Source organism: Mesocricetus auratus, unplaced genomic scaffold, assembly GCF_017639785.1.
Source record: "Mesocricetus auratus isolate SY011 unplaced genomic scaffold, BCM_Maur_2.0 Super-Scaffold_4256, whole genome shotgun sequence".
Taxonomy (NCBI): domain Eukaryota; kingdom Metazoa; phylum Chordata; class Mammalia; order Rodentia; family Cricetidae; genus Mesocricetus; species Mesocricetus auratus.
The window spans coordinates 51,582,627-51,602,622 of NW_024429182.1; the positions used below are offsets into that span (position 1 = coordinate 51,582,627).

Below are 19,996 nucleotides of genomic sequence, written 5' to 3' on the forward strand. Positions count from 1 at the left end.
GGCTCCCCTCCTTACAGACAAAGACCACAATCGAGACCAAACCTCTCGTTCCTTAGCAGCGAGCCCAGCACAGAACACAGCCTCCATGCTGCTGCCTATCTGGAGCCCAGCAGCCCAGGTTGGTTGACAGGATGAGAAATAAGGAACTCGGGGCTGGACTGGTGACGCTGTGTAGAAGCAGGCCCCTGCACCTGGCTCCATCTTGGGTCCCTCTCCCGGGCTGAGGCACCACACTGGAGTTTATCTGAAGACCAGACTGGGGTCAACCTCAGGTGTCCATTCCTCAGAAGCCATCTGCTTCGATATTTGTCTCTCACTGTGATCTGGGCCTTACCAATTAGGTTGTGCTAGCTGGCCAGTAAGCCCCAGGGTTCTCCCTGTCTCTGCTTCCCTGGCTGGAATTACAAATGCATGCTGGTGATTGAACTCGGGTCCTCATGCTTGCAAGGCAAGCATTTTTCCAGCCTAGCTGATTCCTTGGGCTCTTGGGTGAAGATTCTTAGCCCTATTTTAAAAAGGAAAAGAGCAGGTTTGGAGAGGGGAATTAACTCACCCAGTAATGGAAGATTCCAGGGTTAGACCCTGGGTCTTCTGGTCCCAAGCCCAGAGCTCTTCATCTCAGCTCCAGGCTGGGCAGCTGGACAGAGACCACTTGTGTCTCCAGTGCCCAAACAGAGGCAACAAACCTCTGGTTCCTTAGCAGCGAGCCCAGCACAGAACACAGCCTCCATGCTGCTGCCTATCTGGAGCCCAGCAGCCCTGGGTGGTTCACAGGATGAGGAATAAGGAACACGGGGCTGGGCTGGACTGGTGACACTGTGTAGAAGCAGGCCCCTGCACCTGGCTCCATCTTGGGTCCTGAGGCGCCACACTGGAGGTTATTTGGTACTTACACACCTCTGTGCCCTCTGAGGAATCTGCAGACAGATGTGTTTGGTCTTGACTTTGTCATGACCTATGCTAGAGTTTGGTTCTCAGCACCCATGTCTCTGCAGATGGGGATAGGGCACAGCCAGGGGTATAGGGTGCAGGATGGTGGCTGTCATCAGTCTGGGACATTCAGACTAGATCTCTCTGGATCTTGACTGGGAGTCATGAGACACAGGCAGAAAGGCCAGCCTGTAGGAAGGAGGTTACATCCCAAGGGCCCGCCACGATCAGTTTTCCTGGCCAAGGGTGCCATCTCCCATCTAAAGAAACTCCAGCTTCTTCCCAGAGAATCAAGAACAGTCCAAGGAAGCCTGAACATCTGTCTTCTCTCTGTGGACCAAAGGCTTCAGGCTTGCCTGTTCGGTCCCACCACAGCAGAGCCAAGCACTTAGCCATATGAGACCACATGCAACCAGTCCAGGTACTGAGAGAGGCAGGGTGACATGTGGGGCCTTGGACAGGACATCTCTTCTAGGAAAGTGCCAAGGGAATATAGTTGGGCGGGGAAGGCTGCTGTGTTCCCTGGCAGAGCTGTCATCTGCCACCCACTCAGCAAGCTGTGACTGTAGGTCAGCACAGAGCTGCAGGTACCGCCTCAGACCAAGCGAGGTTCCCATCTCAACTCCTGCCTCTCAGCCTATCCTTGGCCTAAGAGCACAAAGGCCAGGTGAGCAACGAGGGAATCAACACAAGTATCTAAACAATGCCCCCAAAGTCCACAATCTACCCCCAAAATGCTCCAGAGATAAAAGTGAGGATGGGAATTGGGAAGCATGTTTAAAAGCTCAACACTCTGGTGATCTGGAGAGCCCTCCTTCCCCCTATGACCAGACTCATGGTGCTCTGCTTAGCCTCTGGGGCTTGAAGGCTTCTACAGGGCAGGTCTGTGGGTGTGGCACTTTCATAGCATGCCATGGACAGTTGTGTCAGCGGCCTGGACACTATAGGGCCTCTCCACTCAGGGTGCCAGGCACTGTTGTCTGTGAGGCAGGCTCCTGGCTCTGGATCCTGACCTAGCACATAGCTGGCCCTCACAAGAAGTCCCTTAGAAACCAACCAAAGGGGTAACTCTGCTTTCTCTTTCCATCATGACCACAAAATCCAGGGCCCATGATAGCCTAATAGATAACCTAACCATGCCCTTTATGTGTGCAGGCCAGACCCTGTCCTCACCCATGGGCCACAGCAGAGATAACAAGATGGAGAGAGCCAGCAGGCTGAAAACTCCCACCCAAAACTCTAAACTTTAAGGTCTGAGTTTAACACAGGCACCTTCCCCAGCCATTGCTAGCTTAGTTACATTGGTAAAGTCAACATAAAATTTCATAACTGAGCCAAGCACCTTTAATCTTAGCACTCGGGAGGCAGAGGAGGTGGACCTCTGTGAGTTCAAGGCCAGCCTGGTCTACAGTGCCTGCCTGGTAAGCTGGTGTCTTCCCAGAACACCTACAGGACTCACATGAGACACGGCCATGAGCACAAGCTGTGAGACAAGTATGAGGTAGCATGTTCCTGTGTTCAGAGTGCACACAGGAACCTGCACACAGCATCCCAGAGATAGCTCTAATCTAAGCGGAGCAGCTAAGGGTGGCTGCATGCAGGAGCCAGCTGTTTGTAGTCCTTATATCTGCCACCGGGCTGAGCTGAGCTTGGGCTTGTACCTAGCAGGTGTCAACAAGCAATTCTATAACAGATACGCCCATGAGTGAGCAAGTGAATGTGCCAGCAGACAGGAATGAGTTTGTGCCATCTTGTGTGTGCAGGACAGATGCCACCAACACTCCATAGGAGTGACTTGAGAGGACAGTTATCACACTCAGATGCATTCCAACAGGTGTGTGTGCGGCTGCGTTCTGGGTCATCAGCCCACCGCATCATCAACCATGGAACATTGCTCCAGGCTGTGGGGCCTGAACAGAGGAGTCACAGCCCTCAGGGGCTCAGATTCCCTACCTATCTCCAAACTGGTGCCAGCACCAGCTTCTCCAGACAGAGGGGAGTGTAGGTCAGAGGCAGGCCAGGGAGCGGCCAGGAGGCCTGGGACAGGGTGGTTACCAAGGTTGACGGTGAGCTTCATCTGCCCCCCGTCCAGCTCGAGGCGCAGAGTGTCGGCTGACTCCCTGGAGGTGGTGGCCATCATGAGTCCGTAGGCCCTCTGGGACATGAAGCGCAGGGACACATCCTCTGCCTCTGTGTGCATGGCATTGGGTAGCATGATCTTCATGTACATGGAGCCATCATAGCTTAGGACAGTGGCCTCTGCCCCACGAGTGGAGAACAGAGGAAAAACAGAAAGGGAAGAGAGAAAGAATAAGAGAATCGTTACTGGGAGAAGGTCAGGCTGGCCTGAGGGGTGCTCTCGAGAGGAATGGAGCACGGGGATGGAAACGGGGTCCTTCTGACACAGGACACCTAAGACCAAAGCCAGCCTCACCTCTCTCACAGACCCGACCCAGAAAGCCGGTCCCGATGCAGTCACAGACGAACCGGTTCCAGCCCTCTCGACAGATGCCCCCGTTTCTACAGGGGGCTGATGCACACTGCTTCAACGTCTCCCGAGAGCAGAAGGGAGCAACACCCACAGCCCCCTGTGCCTCGGCCAGGCCCCGGAGGTCTCGACTCCGCCCATCTATGAAGAGGTCTCGAACACAGCCCACGTAGCCAGCCCGGAGAGCAGCTGTCCACACCTCAGGGGGCAGTGGCAGGTCCACCCGGCCCCCCTCAGGAAGGCCGCCCAGGTACAGCTCACTCTCCAGGTCCAGGACTTCGCTCTCTCCAGTAGCCAAGAATGGTGTGCTGCGGCTGTTCACAGAGATGGAGCCTGGGGACCAAAGGAGAGGGAACCTCGGTGGGAAGGGAAGTCACAGTCTGGAAAGGGGTGTCCTGGGTTTACTGCCTGGTCCCCCTCCATCCTGCACCTAACAGTAGACGCAGGAGAATGGCCAACAGCCTTGTCTCTGGGGTCTAGCCTCATTACCCTCTCCCTTAACTAGCTAACTGTAGTCCTCGAGTCCTGGAGCTTGAGACCCAGTCCAACCCCCGTTCAGCTATAATGTGCTGCAGACCTCTGTACAGACCCTTCCTAGTCACCTAAAGAAACCTCCAAACGATACAGGAGGCACATACACTCAGATTCCTGTACCTTAAAAGTGTCAGGTCACTCATGGGATCACCCCACCCCCAGCCTCTCGGATGGATGGGGAGCTGGAGGCTGAGAAGCTGGAGGAGACTGTAAAACTTTAATCTAAAACCCTCTACTGGAAGAAAACACACACCCAGCTCTTACAACAGTGTGCTAGGCAGCCGGTGCCTCAAACGTCCCTGAAGTCTCATGGCCACTCCGGGAAGCTGCTCCTTCACTATCCTGCTTTGAGCCAGCAAGTGAGGCTTACAGAAACCGGGAAACCAGCCCAAGGACCACAGCAGAGGAGGAACATAATGGAAGTCCCAGTCAAGAACCCCAGGGCCTGTCTTTTCCACCATTCAGTCCTGCAGGCCTGCCTGGAGCCGGCTCTATGGCCACCAGACAAGATGAACAAGCTAGCTAGCTAGCTCCTGGGGCCTAGCGTGCAGGCGGGGGCCAGAAGGGAGCTGGGCTGGAGCTCCTGAGTTAGAAGAGTCATTTTGTCTTGTTTTGTTTTTGGCAGCTGTTGGCTTTGTTTGCTTTGCTTAAAAAAAAGAATTTTACTTTGACTTATGTGTCTGTGTGTCCGTATGCGTGTAAGGGTTCCTGCAGAGGCCAGGGAAGGACAGTGGACCCCTGAAGCTAGAGCTATTGGAGGGTGTGAGCGCTGGACATAGGTGCTGGGAACCAAACCTCAGTCCTTCACAAAAGCAGTAAGACTCTTAACCACTAAGGGTCTCTAGCCCCTTGTTTTCTTCTGGAAACAGTCTCATATTGTAGTTCAGGCTTGTCTAGGACTCACTATGTAGCTGGCCTCAAACTCATGGTGATCTCCCTGCCTCAGGTTTCTGAGTGCTAAGATTCCAGACACACCCCTTGCCTGGCTGTCAAAACTCAAGTTGAAATTTGGCTGCCATTATGGCAGTGACAAGACCTGGGATCCTTAACAGTGGTTAGGTTGTTACTGACCCTGTCTTTCATTCAGGGATAGGCTCAGGAGAGGATGTCTCAGGAAAGCAGGCTGTTAAACAGTGAGGCACCCCTCCTACTTGTCTCCTTTGTGTGGGAATGCCTGCCCTTCAGTTTGCCTACATGTTAGGACAGTACGAAAGCCTCCCAGAAACCCACACTATGCCCTTGGGCTCCACAGCCTGCAGAACTGTGAGCCAGGTAAACCTGCCATTACAAGTGCCTAGTCTCAGCAACAGAAAACAGATTGAGACAAGTGGTGGCATTAGAAAAAACATCTGGAATCTGGTGGTAATTTCAAAGCCTTTACTGTAATCTTAAACTGCAGAACTACCCTGCTCTCTGTGTGTGTGTGTGTGTGTGTGTGTGTGTGTGTGTGTGTGTGTGTGTGTGTGTGTGTGTGTGTAGGACAGAGGGTGATATTCAGGAGTCATTTCTCCCCTCCACTGGGGAACAAACTCAGGCCATCAGACCTGACCAGTAAGAGCTTTTACCAGCTGAGCTGTGGCATCAGCCGGTGGTCCCAAGGCTGTTCTCTTGAGACCAAGTATCACCTGTTTCAGGGTCCTGCTGCTGGACCCCTCTCTTAACAGGGTTACCCAGAGTCCCCAGAGCCTGATGAGACCCATCCATTGGCTCATTGCCGGAATCTCCACAAGAGCTGGATGTGAGAGGAATAAGAAGGGGAAGGAAGAGAGAAGAAAAGAGGTGGACTGTGGAGCAGAGAGAGGAAACGAGTAACTCTGGTCCAGAGTCACTCCCAAACACCAAACTGCAGCAGCCTGACTCATCCATTGATGGGAGCATGACACTGGGGTCTTATTCAGACTTCAAAAGAAAGGGAGTCTGACTCACACATGAACCCGAAAGACAAGAAGACAAATGCACAAGTCAGATATGGTGGCACACGCCTATAATCCCAGCACTCGGGAGGCTAAGGCAGCACAGGATCTCAATTCCTAAGCTAGCCTGGGCTGTCCTAAGCTAGCCTGAGCTGTGTGCAAGACCCTGTGTCAGAGGAAGAGAGGGAAGGAGGGAGGGAGGGAGGAATAAAGAGAGGAAGGAAAAAGAAAGGAGTTGGGGAGATGGCTCAGTGCTTAATATGCTTGCTCCTCATGTATGAAGCCCGGGGTTCAAATCCCCAGAAACCCACATAAATGCCAAATGGGTGTAGCATTTTCAGCCTTAGACGGCAGAGACCAGGGATGCCCAGAGCAAGCTATCTAGCCATATTTGTGAGCTCTGGGTTTAATTGAGAGACCCTACCTCAATAAACAAGATGGATGATTACTGACATCAACCTTGGGTCTCTACATGCATGTACACCCACATACATGTGCCCCAACATACAGGTAAACATGAACACATGAAAATGGAAAAAGAAGAGGAAGGAGAAATACTCTGCGGCTTCATTAAAGTCTCGAGTGGTCAGATTCAAATAGAAAGATGGTGCCCAGAGGCAAGAGGAGAACTCGTGTTTAGTAGAGACGACCTCAGTTTGGGAAGACGAAAAGACTGCACCCGATGGCAGTGAGGGCTTTGCAGCAGCACGAGTGTAATCAGCGTCCCAGTCGTGATCAATGATTAAGACTGTAGATTTTGGGCCGGGCGTTGGTGGCGCACGCCTTTAATCCCAGCGCTCGGGAAGCAGAGGCAGGTGGATCTCTGTGAGTTCGAGGCCAGGCTGGACCGACAGCCTCCAAAACAATACAGAGAAACCCTGTCTCGAAAAAACCAAAAAAAAAAAAAAAAAGACTGTATATTTTGTGTGATACACAATTTAGCACAACTTCAAAAACAAACTAAAAAGAACCAAAAGTGAGTCAACCAGGGAAGACCGAGGAGACAGGTCAGCGTGTGAAGACCCTTGCTAGGCAAGACAGATAACCCTGAACAAGCATAAAAGATGTGGTTGCATTGCCCAAGATCCCGGCATTCCTATGGCAAGACGAGAGCTGGAGACAACCACCCAGCCTGGGGCATGCTGGGAAGCAGAGAAACAGAGAACCCTTCTCAACAAGGTGGAAGGCCAGAACCAGCTCCCCAAAATGTCCTCTGACCTCTACACACACACTGTCACGCAAGAGCAACACACTATATAAAATCAGGGAAAAGGAGCCCGGTGTGGCTCAGCAGGGAGCAGGCCCTGGGTTCAATCGTCAACACTGGTCTGTGGGGACTCAGGAAAGCTAGGAGAGGTCTAAGCTGTGTTTGAACAGCTGCTCCAAGTTCCTGAATGGACTTCCAGTCCAAGGATCGCTGACCACCTGTGTGGAATGCTAGAGACTGTCATGAGGCAAAGCCCGGGGCTAGTCCTTTTTTCATGGTTTTCTCTGGTGAGGGAAGGCCTCACTTCTGGAAGCCCAGCAGTCGCATCCCTTCCTTTCTGTGAGCAAGGCGGTGACTCCACCTGACTCTCAGGCCAGCAGTGGTGACAGCTGTAGGACTACGAAAAATTCAGCTGACTCTGACAAGCACTTAGATTGGGTAATGTGCCAGGCCTCATTTATATCAATTCTCTTCCTTGGGTTCAACAAGATGGAGCAAGCAGAAAACAAGAGCGGGGGAGAGGCCGGCTGACAGGGAAGGATGGAGGAGAGGGCGGCTGCAACAACAGTTTTGAAGTGGTTCACAGCCATACCACTCAGAACACGGCCAACGTCATCCGACCCTAGAAGCCAAGCAGGGTCAGGCCTGGGTAGATACAGCTGTCCCTTGATTTGGAACTCTCATGGGTGGGCAGGTGCAGTGGCCTCGTCTGTACCTCTGATGGCCCAGAATGAGGTGGACAGTCTGTCAGCCCACAGTGCTCAGAGAGCCAGGCAGCTTGTATGTACTCAGGCCCTGAATTCACACAATCAAACATGGGTGGAGATATCTAAGGGAAGAACTGTCTGTTCTGAACACACACAGATACTGATAATAATGACCATCACAAAACTACTGTCACTGTTATATAGCATTTACTCTCTCTCTCTCTCTCTCTCTCTCTCTCTCTCTCTCTCTCTCTCTCTCTCAGGATAGCCTCAAACTCCTTATGCAGTTGAGGGTGACCTTAAACTCTTGATCTTCCTGCCTCTACCTCCCTAGTACTGGGATTACAGGCGAGCACCACCATGCCTGCTTTATGTGGTACTGGGGATGGAATGCAGGCTTCATGAATGCTGGGCAAGCACTCTCCCAGCTGAGCCACATCCAGCCCCATCCCCAGTGTCTACCTTCTATTAGGCGTTTTTGAGGACTTAAGAGATGACTTAAGTCACCCAGGAGAAGGTGTACAAGTGACATACAATACTACACTGCCTTTTATAAGGGGTTTGAACATAGTGGATTTTGATGTTTTTGGGAGTCCTAGGAGCAATCCTCCCAGACTTTGAAGAATAAAGAAATAAGGCTCTGGATAAAAAGGAACCATGGCTAGAAAGCTATATTCTTTGTTTTGTTTTGACTGGGTAGCCCTGGCTGGTCTGCACCTCACTACATAGTCCAAACTGGCCTTGAATTTAGGATGACCCTCCTGCCTTTGTCTCCTGAGTGCTGGGGTTGCAGGTGTGAGTCACCTCTCTTGGCTTTGAGAGTTATTTTCTTCAAGATATGGAACATCTCTCTGTTAGGTGCTATGTTAATGTTTTCAAAAGTGCTCTTTCCCACCCACAACGGCCCTTGGGTCGTTTCACAGATAATAAAGAGTGGCCCTGTGCCTTCTGCCGGATCACAGTGACAAAAGGGCCAAAGGACTGGGAGAGGAGACTAGGAACAGGAAATGAAAGCTTGAGACATCGGGAAGGCATCAAAGAGTAGTCAAGGGAAGGGAAGGTCCAGGGCCTCCTGACCTTTGCGCCCATCCCTCTGGAAGTCCACGTGGCACCATTCACCGTCATTGACCTTGCGGCTGGACGCCCGCAGCTTGATGCCCCCAGAGCCCATGTCCAGCAGAAGATAGAGGTAACCGTCCAGCAGCTCCATGGCAAAGTAGTCAGCCCTCTGGGCAGAGCTGTGGCTGCCTACCCCGGCCCCAGCCCGCCGGCCCTGGCTGAAGAGCAGCAACCCATTGGGCTCAGTGGTTCGGAAGTCCAGGGAAATAGAGCCAGTGCGCTTGGCACTCCAGCGGGGCAATGCGACAAAGGCCTCGGGACTCTCAAAGGTCACAGGGTCCAGGGCAGCCACATCCTCACAGCGAAAAGACAAATCCCCCTGCAGCTTCATCTTCGGGTCGCCTTCCTTAGCCAGGCGGGATAGCTCCAGCTTGAAGTCGTTGTTCTTGTAGACCACCTATAAAGAGGAGAGGGGTCTGAGTAAAGAAGCAGAAGCATCCTTGGATCTGGCTACCCCTGGCCCTCCCTCCCTGGCAGCCAATGGCCATCACCCATCCTCATGGCCCCAAGCTCAGCACCATCAGCCCACAAGGCTCAGGCTTCTGTTCTTGAACTATACCTTCCCCTTGCTGACTCTGTCCTGTCCTCCATCCCCACGTTAGCCAGGCAGCTCCTTCTGTGAGCTCCTGGGTCCAACTCAACTATCACTTACAATGATAAAAAAGCAGGCCACTGTTGCTATCGTCTGAGACAGGGCCTCACGTGACTCAAGATGACTTCAAACTTACTGTATACTGAGGATGATCTTGAATTTGTCTTCCTGCCTCTACCCCCATGTGCTGGGATTACAGATGCACACCACATGCTCAGCTGATGTGGTTCAAGTGTGCTAGGCAGGAGTCCTGTCAGCTGAGCTGCCCAAGTCCACACTTGCTATCTTCCAGTGGATATTAACATTCTCCCGTGTTCTGCACAAAGATCTTTCATCTACACACCAGGCAACTCATGAGGTCAAGTAACAACAGAGGAGTGAGTGAAAGACATGTGACTGAAGCCAGGGTTTAGCCTTCAACCTTCGTGCCCACCAGTCTTCCTTGGGGGCCACAGCCCTGAAGATCCTCAGAGGTCAGGGGAGTTCCAAGGCCCAAAGAAACAAAAAGTTTGACATCTTGATTTGAGCCAATAGCTTTAGGTTTTAAACAAGGGTTACAAATCCCACCACGGACTCACAAGGAACACAGGCCAGGGGCAGCTAGCTGGTCAGGCATACTAAATCCCATGGCAGGCTGGTCAGTAGTAGCCCTTCCAAGCCCTACTCACATCCTTGAGGCAGCCCATGAAGTTGTTGCTGACAGGTGAGCCAGGCAGGTCGGCTGTGTTGGGGCTGCCCCCAATGTAGAAGAAGTCATCAGAGCCCAGCATGGTGTAATCCTCCTGTGTGTAGCCTGTGGTGGTCAGGATCCCGTCCACCGAGATGGTCACCTGCCCAGCCCAAGGAGGGGGAGAGACAGGAAACAACCGGCATCAACGCCCTGGGAAGAGCTGCAGGTGGGCAAGGGAGGGACCAGGGGGCAGTGGGGGAGGGGGCCCCCATTTTTATGTCTGCTTGTCTTGTAGGAGGAACAGTGGGGTGGATGGGGGAGGGAGGAAGAGGAAGCAGCACAGATTTGATGGTTTCAGGGTAGGCTTAGGCCCGCCATACATGACCCACGTTGGGAGGGAGCCTGGAGATGTGGAGCACTCACATGTCTTTCACTTAAGCAACTCCAGGGAGGTGCTCCGTGTTAGGAGGCCTCAGAAGGGTCCCACTGTAAGAGGTGGAGAAAGCAAGCTACACCCTCAGCTCTCTCCGCAGAGCACTGTGGGCACATGTGTGGTTCCCAGCCTCTTCCCAAAGAGGAGCCTCCCACTTCCTGCCCTCCTGGGTAGCAGTGCTGAGACTCACTTGCAGCCTGCCCTTCCATCTGGGCGCTGTGGTCTGGCAGTCTTAGCTGGGGAGTCAGCTGAGACAACGAAGGGGAGGAAGATGCAGGTATGCCTGCAAGTCTTAGGACAGGAGTTGCAAGCATCTGTCACGGCTGGCTCCTACCTCTGCCACTCAAGTTCTACCCTGATATTTTGAGTCATTTTTTAGGAAAACCTAAACTAGTCTATAAAGCCTAAACTGGCCTTGAACTTGTGGTAATCCTCCTGCCTCATCCTCTCGTGTGCTGAGAGTATATTCCTAGGTGAGTCACTGTTTTTGTTCCAAAGGAGAGAGTGGTCTTATGCTAGTTCCCAGCTCATACTTCATCCTTATCTGTAGGTGGTACCCTTGTTGTTCTACCCCTAGGAACAGTAAGGCCAGGGCTAACCTAAGGAAAGCAAGATGCCAAGAGCAGGGGTGTGACTGGTTTGAAGAGGTCCTGCACACTGGGCTGGGGAAGGCAGATGCTACCTTTGAGGCAACTCCGATTCCCCCTACTCAGCAAGTGTTCACCTGGCCCCCGAAGAGTTTAGTCCCCCAGAGGAGCAAGACTCAAGGGGAGGATCCAATGGCAGAGGTAGTACAAGCCTCTCTCTAGGAGACTGTGACTTAGGAGATTCAAGGGGGCCACTAAGGACCTGGTCAGCCCCATCATGTACTTCCACAGCTGCAGCTTAGAGTCCTTCTTGCTCCCCAAATATGTTTCAAAAGTAACCCCCTTTGCAGCTGTGATAAGTATTAAAGTAAGGGCCTGCCAGTCACACAGTGTGATGTCCCCTACTCCAATCTGAAGACCTTCCAGCTGCTGGTCTTCAATATTCTATTATCAAGAGGGTGGGGTAGACCTCCTAAGATTAGGGGGACCCAAAAGTCCCCCCATGCTTGGTTGGAGCCTCATAGGGAATAGGGTGGGGCTGAGCAGAGCACAGACTGAAGAAGCCACCTCCTGGGAACCATCAACCTCCTGGGAACCATCAACCTCCTGGGAACCATCAACCTCCTGGGAACCATCAAACCTTGTGCTAGAAGAGCTGGGTTCAAGGACAGGAGGAGACAGGTGGCTTGGAAGGGGGCAGTTTGAATACTTTTGAGTCTTGTTTTGAGGGGAGGATTGGTCATGATTATTTATTTCTCCCCTCCACCCTGTCCTGAAGCTAGGAAATGGGGTTTGGGTAGAAAAGGGAGGGTCAGAGAGGTTAGTCACAAAAACATGCAAATGAGGTTAGAGATTGGACTGGGCAGAGGGGAGCTGGAGAAAGGAAGAAGGGGTCAGAATAAAGGGGTGGGGATAAGTTGGAGAAGGTGAGGCAGGTGAGTGGGCTCCCTAGGGCAATATGACTGCACTCTTTCTCTTCCTCCATGTCCTCTGCTGCTGTCCTAAAAGACTGAACTGAGCTGCCAATCAGCTCCTAACCATAAGTGGGCTCAACCTAACCACTATTCCAGCAAAGATCAGTCTTGACATGTCCTTGGAGCCCCCACTAACCTCAGCACAGCCAAGGAGACATAGCATATGGTCATCAAAGGTCCATATCAAGTTGCCTTGTGACCCAGTGCAGGGATCTCCAGCTAGAACCTAACTCCCCGAAGCATAAGACTTTGGTGAGAGAGCTTCACATGAGTGACCACGCTCAGCAGTGCTCACCACTCCTCCCCTCCTGGTCCCAAAGTACCTCAGGAAATCTCCATCCTTGGCCTCTGAATCCAGGGCACCATCCTGGAATTGCCCTCATGCTATGGGCTCTCTTCGTCCTACTACATTTGCCAAGATCAAGGTTGCACTTTCTTGACCCTATCTGAGTTAGAAGGAGCTGACTTGGAGCAGACTGTGGAGGCCCAGGGCATCCTCCTGAATCCCCTTCCAGGTTGGATATAAGTCTCAATTTGCCTGGTGTCTATATTCAGATCAATCATGGAGGGCCCTATTGGGAAAGGATGACCTTAATCTCCCTCTCCTGACCCACAGGGCTGGGGAAAGCCTAGCAGGAGACAGGGAGCATAGGGAGGTCGGCTGAGAAAGGGATCAGCCAGGTGGGTGGGGAGTTGAGGGAAAGGAGGGGAGAGGTGGTGGGTGGAGAGGAGGTGGAGGTAGAGGGAATGGAGGAAGGTGTCTGGGGAAGACAGAGAGGGGGATGATTTCAGATTAGTAAAACCCGACTGTTTCCTCAGACAAATCAGTCCAGACACAAAAATGGCAGGTTCGTTAGTAAAAGCAGAAAACAGGGGAATAATTCCCCTGCCCCCTCCACCCCAGGGGTTCTTGGTACGCCTGCCCCCCAATCCCCCCCATGAAGCTTCTGGAAGGGGTGGGGCCAGCAGGGGAGGAGGGGAGGAAGGGAGCACATGCCACACAGAACAGCCACTGCAGTTAGGACCCATGCAGGTTAGAAGGGCAGGGTGGGGGCCAGGCAGTGCCCAAGCAGGCCAGAGAGAAGCAGCTAGCAGGTGACAAGGCATGCAGGGCAGGGGAGATGGGAACGAGCAGAGATGGCGGCGAGAGAGCCATGAACGGCAGGAAGAAGCTTCCTTCCACTGAAGGGGGGGTGAGGAGCAACCACTGGGTCGGGGTTGCTTAGGGACTGACAGAGAAAGAAACATCAGACCTGAGTTTCCTCATCACACATTCCTCTGCCGTTCACCACAAGCAATCAGCCCACACACATCTACACACACAACACATCCTAGAAGGTTCTGGGAGGAGATCTTTACTGCTCCTCTCCATGCAGCACCGGGGACCACAGCTAGGTTCCAAAGACACAGCAGATGATCTATGACCCACTCAACATGGTGTGTTCTGAGCGGCCTGTTTGCCCAGCAGATGAGCCCAGGCCAGGAACCACACCATCTCCACAAATGAGGAGACTGGCTGGAGGAGGCTCAAGGGGACTCCTAAGTCCTGAATGGACCAGCCAGCTGTTACCCTCCACAGCTCAGTACAGGAAGGCTGAGTGGGACGGTAATCCAAGTCCTAGCCACAAATATACCCACATGGAGCAAATACCCCATACCTACTGTGCCCCAGGAAGAAAGACTAAAGGAAACGGGAATTCTCATGCCACCATCAGGAGCCATTGCCAGGGACCTCGCAGCATCATTGATGGCCTTCCCTAGGGGGCGTTAGGTGGAAGGCAGAAACTTTAACTTGTGGGTGGCTAAATGAACTTTCTTGAGCCCAGTGACAATATAGGTAACACTGCACCAACAGGCTGTTTTGTCTCCTGTTAGGCTGCTAGTATCTTTTCTTAAGACTTATTTATCTTATGTTTTGTCTGCATGTGTGTCTGTGCACATGTAAGAGCAATGCTGGTAGAGGGCAGAAGAGGGCATCAGATCCTCTGGAACTGGAGTTTCAGGGGGTTGTGAGCTGCCATTTGGGTGCCAGGCCTCACCACTGAGCCATTGCTCCAGCCTGCCTTGTCTCCTGTTGGGCCAACTGCTGCCATCATATACTGCAAGGGTTCCACAGGCTTATGCTTGAGAATGAGTCCACAAAAAGCTCCCGGGGTCCCTTAGGGGGACATAGGATGAGCAGGGCTGGGAGCAGGGAGAAGCAGCTTCTGGCTGAGGGAGAGATCACAGTCCTGCTAAGCTCACTTTGTGTTCTGTACCAGACACAGACAGTAGTCACAGCCCTCCCATGAGGGCTGAGCTCTGGATTTCAGCAGTTTTAGGAGGGAAAGACTTCAAGTCAGAAATTCCGGGTTCTCCTTTATCATTTGCTGTTCTTCAGAACAATTTTGCCTTTCTAATAAAAAATTTTCTGCCATAACAATTTTGCCGTTCTTTCCTTTCTTTTCATTTCTTTGTTTTTGTTTTTGTTTTCTCTGTGTAGCCCTGGCTGTCCAGGAATTTGATTAGTAGACCAGGCTGGCCTTGATCTCAGAGATCAGGCCTCTGCCTCCCAAGTGCTCCCAAATTCTAGGATTGAAAGCATAAGCCACCACTCAGGGCTCTGACTTTCATCTTTAAAAGGGGCTGAACAACTTTGGGCTCTCCCATATCTTTCCAGTCGACTGAGCATCTGATTAGTTAAGTGAAAATGATAAATTCATCCATAGTATAAAGGGAGGGGCTTTCTCTGGGCCACAGCTTCCCCATCTGCTAAGTGGGGATAACCTCAACCTCCTGTCTAGAGTCCAGGCATCATCAAAAGTGAATGAAACTCAAAATGTAGACCAGGGAGATGGCTGGAGGTGGCTCAGCCAGGAGAGGTGCTTGCTGCCAAGACTACCAATAACCTGAGCTTTATCCCAGACCTAAATGGTGGAAAAAAAGAACCAAATCATATAAATCGGCCTCTGACCTGCACACACCACACACACACACACACACACACACACACACACACACACACAAACATACACACACCATGACAGGCTTCACTATACACATAAATAGATTAAATAAATAAATAAATATGTAAAAAGGAAAAAAAGAGAAAGCCAGCCATGGTGGAACACACCTTTAATCCCAGTATTCCCGAGATAGCACCAAAAGGATCTCTGTGAGTTCCAGGACAGCCTGTTCTATATAGTGAGTTCCAGGACAGCCTGGTCTACATAGTGAGTCCAAGGCCAGCTTGGTCTACATAGTGAGTTCAAGGCCAGCCTGGTCTACATAGTGAGTTCCAGGACAGCCAGGGCTGCATAGAAAGACCTTGTTTCAAAAAAAAACAAAAAAACAAAAAAAACAAAAAAAAAAAACGGGGGTAGGGAAGGTTGGAGAAATGAGTCAGTGGTTAAGGGCACTTGTTGTTCTTGCAGAGGATGGGGTTTGGTTCCCAGAGCCCACATGGCAGCTCACAACCATCTGTAACACCAGTTCCAGGGGATTCAACGTCTTCTTCTGGGACCACCAAACAAGCAAATGGACACACGCGCACACACACACACACACACACACACACACACACACACACACACACACGCTCACGCACGCACATGCCAGTAAAACACCTATACACAAGAAATAAAAATAAACCTTTTTTGTTTTGGTTTTTGGTTTTGTTGTTGTTGTTGTTTTTCGAGACAGGGTTTCTCTGTGTTGTTTTGGAGCCTGTCCTGGAACTTGCTCTGTAAACCTGGCTGACCTCAAACTCACAGAGATTTACCTGCCTCTGCCTCCCAAGTGCTGGGATTAAAGGCGTGTGTCACCACCGCCCGGCCTAAAAATAAATCTTTTTAATGTAAAAAAATTTAAAGAAACTCCAAATGCAAAAGCTATTTTGAGGCCCTAATGTAATGCACAAACAATATTAGCTTCACAAGCCAGCATTCATCACCCTGATCATCCTCAACAGCAGAAATACCTGGGTGAGCCTTTCCTGACTTCCACTCTCCTCACCAAGAGAAACACTCAGATCCTAAGAATCCTAATGAGTGAGTTAGGAAAATAAAGCAAAGCTACATAAAACCCATCAGAGGGGTGCTCTGCACATCAGAACCTGTTGAACCCTATCCTTTGGCTTCGGTCTGGGCCTAAAGGAGCCAGTCCCTAGTACAGGTTTGCAGGGGCTTCTATAGCCACGCAAGGCAACAGATCCACTCCTGTTTGTGCCGATGATGCAGGGATGTGGACCTTGCGCACTAAGAATGTAGCAGGTTCTTTACCAGTCCTAAAGCTGGGCAGGGTTGCTGGCTTCTTGACCAACTGAAGTAGCTGTTCGTCTCTCCTCCCCCGCATCCCTGAAGCACCCTGAGGTTTCATGAAGTTATTTTGAGACTGGTTCCTAACAACGGGTTGAAATAGGATCTCCAGGGGGAGCAGAGCTGCCTATTCCTCAGGGTCTGCTACAGGAAGGGAGCCACTTTTCACATAACATCCCTGCCCTGGTAACAGAGGGAATTGGCCAGCACTTTATTAAGCTTAATGAAATTATAATTCCTTTCCAGAGGAATTGTGTTGCCTTGATTGATCGTCACACAGACCCGTGGTGCAAGCTGCACATGTACCATCGTTAGTCCGCTGAGAGCTGAGGGAACTGTGCTTTCCCAGCCTGGGCCCATGTGGTCAGAATTTCACCATGGAGACTGGAAAGAAGGTTTGTTGGGCCCTAATCCTAGGGTGATATCCCTCCTGGCACTTGGGTATAACACCTGCATTGATCTTGGCTCCCTGTCCCCTGAGTCACAGATCGACTGTCCAGGGACACTCTATAGAGAAAGTTCCTTTTGTTTTTAATGGACACTTTTTAAAAATTACATTTATATATCATGTATTTACATGCACATATAGGTCAGAGACAAACTTGGAGGAGTCAGTTCTCTCTCTCCACCATATGGGTTCTGGGAGTCGAACTCAGGTTATCAGACTTGGTGGCAAACATCTTTACCAGGTTAGTTATCTCATCAACTAGTAAAGAGAGTTCTTAATGACCAGCTCCTGGCAGTTTCTCAAGAACAGCAGAATGGGTAGAAAGGACCCACAAAGGCATCAGCTGGGAAGCCTGTGAAGAGCTAGTACAGATCTCAGCGCAAGCCCCCTGGAACCCTGAGAAGCCAGGGAGACCACACAGGGTCTCAGATGGCCATGGCTGGAGAGGCACTGGCCATGGACACTAGTCTGTGTGGGTGAAGGAAGACATACAAAAGAGTCAGCAAAGGCTCGTGTGGCTTCAGAGTTGACTGCGGGGGGGGGCATAAAGGGCCTTTCAGGCTAAACACTCCAGCTTTGATGCCTTCCAGCCAGGCAGACCTGGTAGGCCCGGCAAAGCAGGCAGCTGCCCCAAGCCCCTCCCACCCCCTGAGAGCAGACACGTCCATCTGCAGGGTCCCCAGCCTGGTGTTCAGTCACTCTGCATTATTAATAGGCAATGACTAACGGCTGCTGTGGAGCCGGAATTGGGCAGGCATGAGGAAATCCCAGGGGATCTCACACTGCAGGGCCTGAGGGCACACACTCTGAGGCAGGCAAGAGGAGGAGGATGGGGGCCCCCTCAACCCTTGCCCTGCCTCCCTGCCTGCGTACAGTCCCACCAGCCCGCCTCCATACAGCATCCTGACCGAACCCATCCAAGCCTGCAGCCCCCATTCCCACCAGCACTTACACATGCAGAGAACCAGCAGTCTCCCAAACACACAGCATGGCTTCCCACTAACACCCCTAAATATCACACCAACATTTACACACAGTCACACCCACACACCAACACACACCAGCTGCCTTTACACTGACACCCACAACAGCATTCACCAGGACGGAGCCCAACCCAAACACAGGAACTTGACAAGGACAAGGACAGCTGCCCCAATCCTATCCCTTCTGGGACTCCTCCTCTCATGCCCTCAACAGGGAAGGAAACCAAGCCCTGTCAGAGGCCATGCAGGAGAGGCACGGGACACAGGGGGGTGGGGGGGCTGAAGGGGAAGGAAGACAGTGTGGAACACAGTGTTAGTCAGAGCAGCAGAGCGGTAGGGGGATCTGGACGCTGTCCCTGGTGGGGGGAAAGACCACTCATGCCATGCAAAATGTGAGGGAAACGGCTGGGAATCCTCAAGGCTGGGAAGTAGGGGCGACAGCCAGCATGGGGCAGACCCTAAATTGGTATGGACTGGTGACTTGGAGATCCCAAGGCCATCCCCTCTGGGGAATGTGCCCAGCTGGCTGCCACTGGAGAAGGCACCCCCAGCCCCCTTTCCAACTTGAGGGACCCCTGTCTGGAGCCGACAGTGAGCATAGCGTAGCATGTCATGGGATGGTGTTTTCCATGGATTTTCAGGAGACCAAGAAAGAAACCAAATCAAAGAGAAAAAACAAAGTAAACAAAAAGAAAAACCAAGAAGCAGGGAAAGAACAGAAGAAAGTACTTGAAATAAGCTCAGCATCGGGCTGCTCTAACCAGAGCCGATGGACATGGGGATCTGCCCCGGGGTTCTCAGGCCAGGAGCCTGTCAGGAGACAGGCACAGGGCAGGGCCCCTCCAAACGCCTGAATTTCCATTTGTCTTTTGGACTTGAGTTTGGATCAAAAGAAAACAAAAGGGAAGGAGAGAAACTAAAAGATAAGGAGTAAATTTTAAAGATTATCTGGGACACAGAAAAAAAAAGAAAAAAGAAAAAGAAAGAGAAAGAAAAGCAATTGGAAGAGCAAAAACCAAATGAGGAGAGAGGAAACAAAAGTGGGAGAATCGAACAGTTAAAAAACCCACGGCAAACCAAACGGTAAGACAATTAGAGTGATATCTACCAGATAATGCAGTTTGTTTACCATAGCGTGTCCAATCCCTGCGTGCTTCACCGGAGAGGGGGAGGGGAAGGGGTGTCAAAAAAAAAAAGAAAGAAAGAAAGAAAAAGAAAAGAAAAAGAAACAAGGACGACAAAAGAACAAAACAAAAAAGAAAAAATAAAATGACTAACTGTGAAACTCCAGGAAGGAGGAGATATAGCCATACGCATTTGTTGGTTGTCCAAACCCTCCCCCCACAGGTTCAGTAGAAGTGTTTAAGGAAAAATTATAATGGGAGGAAGAAAGCACACACACAAAATTAAACCCCTTCTCTTCCCAACTCCTCCCCCAGCCCCTCCCCTGGATTCCTCTCCCCCTCATCCCCTCCCGCAGGACAGCTGCAGAAAAGGGGAGCAGTTAGAGACCTTGGTTAGTAAAGAAGAAAACAACAACAACAACAAAAAGGGAAACTGGACCAAGAAAGCAGAGACTTAAAGATGGCCGACATTCCGCAGATGAGACAGAAAGTTAGTTCGGTTTTTCATTCATACCTGGCCCCACCTGTCCCTGCCCATCCCGTGGTCCCTTGGGTTATAAGCGTGTTAGTAACACACACAGAGTTGGCAACGGGGAGGAGGGGGGTTTCCAACAGAAGGGGGTAGGCAAGGTTACGAAGCAGACCCAGTATGCAGGATTAGTAGTCCTGAGATGTTAGGGAGTTAAGGGAGGGGGGGCATGGAGGTGAGGAGGGGTGGGCACTGAGTCAGGAGTGGACGGACAGCTTTGTTGGCTGACTGGTCACCCAGATGGCTTTCCAGAGAACTGGCTGAGGAGTGAGGAGGTGCTGGCCAACTGGCTGACCAGTGGCCATGTCGGGTTAATGAGTTAACTGGTTGGTGGCAGGCCAGCTGGCTGGCAGGCTAGAAGAGTGGGCAACGCCCCTAGAGAATCACAGGACTGCCAAGGACAAGAGGCGATTTCATTTGAAGGCCAAAGACAGCATGGGAGGGGACATGGGTACTGCTTTTC

General features: G+C 51.5%; 1 protein-coding gene across 1 annotated transcript in view; it reads right to left on the bottom strand.

Moving 5' to 3' along the window:
- Nrxn2 (neurexin 2) overlaps nt 1-19,996 on the bottom strand; it is a 116,924-nt gene that overhangs the window by 46,561 nt on the left and 50,367 nt on the right. Inside the window, 5 exon segments of the mRNA XM_005063924.4 lie at nt 2,986-3,189; nt 3,365-3,751; nt 8,857-9,295; nt 10,159-10,320; nt 19,010-19,033. Coding sequence (XP_005063981.1) covers nt 2,986-3,189; nt 3,365-3,751; nt 8,857-9,295; nt 10,159-10,320; nt 19,010-19,033 — 1,216 coding nt within the window.